The sequence below is a fragment of the Littorina saxatilis genome, linkage group LG9 (assembly GCF_037325665.1).
Source record: "Littorina saxatilis isolate snail1 linkage group LG9, US_GU_Lsax_2.0, whole genome shotgun sequence".
Lineage (NCBI taxonomy): Eukaryota > Metazoa > Mollusca > Gastropoda > Littorinimorpha > Littorinidae > Littorina > Littorina saxatilis.
In genome coordinates, this window is record NC_090253.1 from 24,442,473 (window position 1) to 24,446,957 (window position 4,485).

At 42.7% G+C, this 4,485-nt stretch overlaps 1 protein-coding gene across 1 annotated transcript in view; it reads left to right on the forward strand.

The window, feature by feature from the left end:
• Positions 1–2,043, forward strand: part of LOC138975682 (uncharacterized) — a 35,047-nt gene extending 33,004 nt beyond the window's left edge. Inside the window, exon 8 of the mRNA XM_070348418.1 lies at positions 1,165–2,043. Coding sequence (XP_070204519.1) covers positions 1,165–1,363 — 199 coding nt within the window. The 3' untranslated portion in view covers positions 1,364–2,043. The remainder of the gene's footprint in view (positions 1–1,164) is intronic.
• The last annotated feature ends 2,442 nt before the right edge of the window (positions 2,044–4,485 follow it).

Here is a 4,485-nt window from a genome sequence, read left to right on the forward strand (position 1 = left end):
TACATTCAATGATTCATACTTTCTTTATGTATGTTCCCGTCGTATGTCTTTTTCTTCCCTTCTTCTTCTTCTTCTTCTTCTTCTTCTTCTTCTTCTTCTTCTTCTTCTTATTATTATTATTATTATTGCCTCGTTTTCTATGAAAAGTGAAGAAGACCTCAGGACCGAATCTGTCGTATAACCAGCTGTGTTTAGACCTTCGTATTAAAAGAACTTTTTTTGTTTGTTTACATTTAGTCAAGTTTTGACGTAGAGGGGAGAATCGAGACGAGGGTCGTGGTGTATGTGTGTCTGTGTCTGTGTGTGTGTGTGTGTGTGTGTGTGTGTAGAGCGATTCAGAGAAAACTACTAGACCGATCTTCACGAAACTTGACATGAGAGATCCTGAGTATGGTATCTCCGGACGGTTTTTTTAATTTTTTTTTTATAACTAGCTTTGATGACGTCGTATCCGGCTTTTCGTGAAAGTTGAGGCGGCACTGTCACGCTCTCATTTTTCAACCAAATTGGTTGAAATTTTGGTCAAGTAATCTTCGACGAAGCACAGACTTTGGTATTGCATTTCAGCTTGGAGGCTTAAAAATTAATTAATGAGTTTGCTCATTAAATTTGTCATTAAAATCGATTTTACGCAAATAGACTTAAAATTGATTGCATCGTATTCTTCATCATATTCTGAATCAAAAAATATATACATATGTCATGTTTACTCTTAACATGTGATCACAATTAACGAAAATAGATTAATTAGTCTTACGATACAAATTTAAGAAATCGATCCAAAAATGATTTCATCGTATGCTTTATCATTTCCTGATTCCAAAAACATATAGATATGATAGGTTGTATTCAAAACAAGCTCCGAAAGTTAACAAGAATACAGCAAAGCGCGCTTAGCACAATACGCTACCGCGCTATTCTGGCGTGTTAATTTCACTGCGTTTTGCACGTGGAAGGTGAGCGATTTCCTTCTCGCGGGGATTGACGAAGCTGTACTGTCTTGGTGAAAAACTACAGTGCGTTCAGTTTTATTCCGTGAGTTCGACAGCTTGACTAAATGTAGTAATTTCGCCTTACTCGACTTGTTTCGTTTTCATACAGATAGTTTAACACGCTCAACGCAATAGCTAGGTTGATTGAATTTCCCTTTTGCAACTCACACAGGTTTGGAAATGGTACAGTGACATCATCTGCTCGCTCTGTGGCTGACCGGCCAACAGTGACGTCATCTCCTCACTCTGTGGCCGACGAGCTAACAGTGACGTCATCTGCTCTCTCAGCCAACGCAGAAGAAACCAGGCAGGTTGCACCACCCATGGTAAAAGATACCAAGGGAACCGATATCGTTGTTCTGCCCGTCTGAAAAGTCAACCGTTCGTATCTCTCAAATCTTAAAAAAGTGATACCGTGTTTTGACAGTTTGGCGGTCCATGGTTTAGGCTACGTATTAAACGCTGCGGCGTTCATGCCGAGACATGATGGAACTAAGGTCTTTGTGGTGTTCACTATGCAGACTAGAATGTTATCGACATACGAAGTCTATTGTACCTGGTGAAACCCAAAACGTGAAGCTAAAGATTGGAAATTGATGCCACACACGGGTCTACTCGTGATGTGCCAAAAATGTTGGACTTGAATCATCATCATCATCATCATCATCATCATCATCATCATCATCATCATCATCATCATCATCATCATCATCATCGTCGTCGTCGTCGTCATCGTCGTCGTCATCATCATCATCATCATCATCTTATGACTGATTCTGTTTCTGCCGTCAGTGATCTTGATGACATCGTTAACATGAGCACCACCGTCGTCGCGACGGTTTAGGAAACCTGTAGATCTGTACGCATTGGCACCGTGAACGTTCAGAGTACAAGATCGTGCGTACAATGCGAAACACTGAAAGTTATGCTCTCGACTTTGATAAAAATGCTGTTTATCTATTTATACGACCCTGAGAACGTAGACTTCTAGTTACCATTTAGCTTTCTTGGTTATTTATCTGCTCTCAGAAAACAGTGCGAATGGAATTTACCTTGTTTTAAAGTTGTTTTATTTGTTATTCTCGTTGGTGGAAAGGCGGGGGCTGGGGGGGGGGGGGGGGGGGTTGACTTGTTTGACCGAAAAAACTTGATTCGAGTTTTCCTGGCTTCCAGATATTATTTATTTGACGATTATCGAAATTGCACATCAATATTTCTGATCCTTTTAGTCGCTGCTGAAACTGATTAAGAAACTAAACATAATGGGTGATTTAGTGTTGATTTTGTTGGTGTTGATTTGCATGAAACTACGAAGTGCATGCTTACTCTGAATCACGCTGTACGTACGCGTATTTACATGTCTTTATGCAAGCGAATGCACATGCTGTTGAATAAATTCTCCACGTTTGTAAAAGAAATATGCCTGTGAATGAGTGTGATCACATATTTAACAAATTCCGGACTTTGAACATGATTGACAGTGCAAAGATGTCTGGTGCGTGCGTGCGCGCGCACATGCGCACGAGCGCGCATATGCGCGCGTGTGTGTGTGTGTGTGTGTGTGGGGGGGGGGGGGGGGTCAGCGTATATGTGCGTGTATATATATATGTATATGTGTGTGTGTGTGTGTGTGTGTGTGTGTGTGTGTGTGTGTGTGTGCATGTGCGCGTGCGTGAGTGTGTGTGTGTGCGTGTTTGTGTGTGCGTATGTGTGTATTATTATTAAACTACTTCCCATCCTTTGCAAGGAGTGCCGTTGCATCTGTCTGCCGTTGCATCTGTCCTACTTTTCAAGGAGAACATGGCGGGGGCGGGGGCGGGGGCGGGGGGCGGCAGCGATGCCGCGTGCGGGGGGGCTTTTCTCGGCCTAACATTTATTTGATAGAGTTTGGGGATCGGTAAGGGCTTGGCTGTGCTACCCTGTCTGCGTAGTACGCACACTCTATTAATAATTACACATTAACATGCTTCCATTTGAAACTTCGAGGTCTTCATCGGGGATTGACGCCCGACAAAAGCTAATTGAAGCCCGACGGAGCGAAGCGACGGAGGGCTTCAATTAGACTTTGGGAGGGCGTCAATCCCCGATGAAGACCGAGAAGTTTCAAATGGAAGCATGTTAATGTTATTGTAATTCAATCTGACGACGATCTCTTTCCTGCTTTCATGCGGTTGTAAACAGACAGAATTGGTTCTGTTCTGTTCACACACTACTTTCAGTCCACCTACCTGCAAGGGTCAAGTCCCAAGAAATATGTCTCTGTATTCCTATCGTATCACTCTGCTCCTGTTTTGTTTTCTTTCACACACATTTTCCCTTCTTTTTTGAAGGGTTTCTAGACAGCAAACTCTAAAACAAATTCTTTCATCACAAAAGCGATCTTTGGAATTGACTGATGTAGTCCGGAAGAATTCATGCATCAACTTACGTCACGTATTCGACGTCATCACTTCGCATACCTTATGGTCTCGGTATTTCGTTGGCCTTCATATTTCCTACTTGTAAAATGACCCTCAAAGCTAACCGAGACTAGTTGAGGTTGTATCAATGCGCCTCGCCAGCAGGTTGTTAATGGATTTTTTAGCGAGTGGTTATCGACAATTGTAATTCAATCAAGTTTGCGTTTTAATGAAACAGATCCTGTGATTGGTCAGAATGCCCCAACTCATTAAAAATTACCGGTCATTAATTGTCGATAACCACTCGCTAAAAAATCCATTAACAACCTGCTGGCGAGGCGCATTGATACAGCCTCAACTAGTCTCGGTTAGCTTTGAGGGTCATTTTACAAGTAGGAAATATGAAGGTCAACGAAATACCGAGACCATAAGGTATGCGAAGTGAAGTATGCATGAAAGCAGGAAAGAGATCGTCGTCAGATTGAATTACAATAACATTTACATGCTTCCATTTGAAACTTCTCGGTATTCATCGTGGATTGACGCCCTCCCAAAGTCTAATTGAAGCCCTAAGTCGCTTCGCTCCGTCGGGCTTCAAATAGCTTTTGTCGGGCGTCAATCCACGATGACGACCTCAAAGTTTCAAATGGAAGCATGTTTATCCTACATACGTGAGAGAGACACCCGTGAGATAATAATCGTTTAAATCACACGTGTGCATATCATGTAAATGAGGTTATGTCGGGGCGGGGATATAGCTCAGTTGGTAGCGCGCTGGATTTGTATTCAGTTGGCCGCTGTCAGCGTGAGTTCGATCCCAGGTTCGGCGGAAATTTATTTCACAGAGTCAACTTTGTGTGCAGACTCTCTTCGGTGTCCGAACCTCCCCCCGTGTACACTACATTGGGTGTGCACGTTAAAGATCCCACGATTGACAAAAGGGTCTTTCCTGGCAAAATTGCTCAGGCACAGTTAATAATTGTCTACCTATATCCGTGTGACTTGGAATAATAGGCCGTGAAAGGTAAATAAGCGCCGAAATGGCTGCAATCTACTGGCCGTATGAAATTTCATCTCACACGGCATCACTGCAG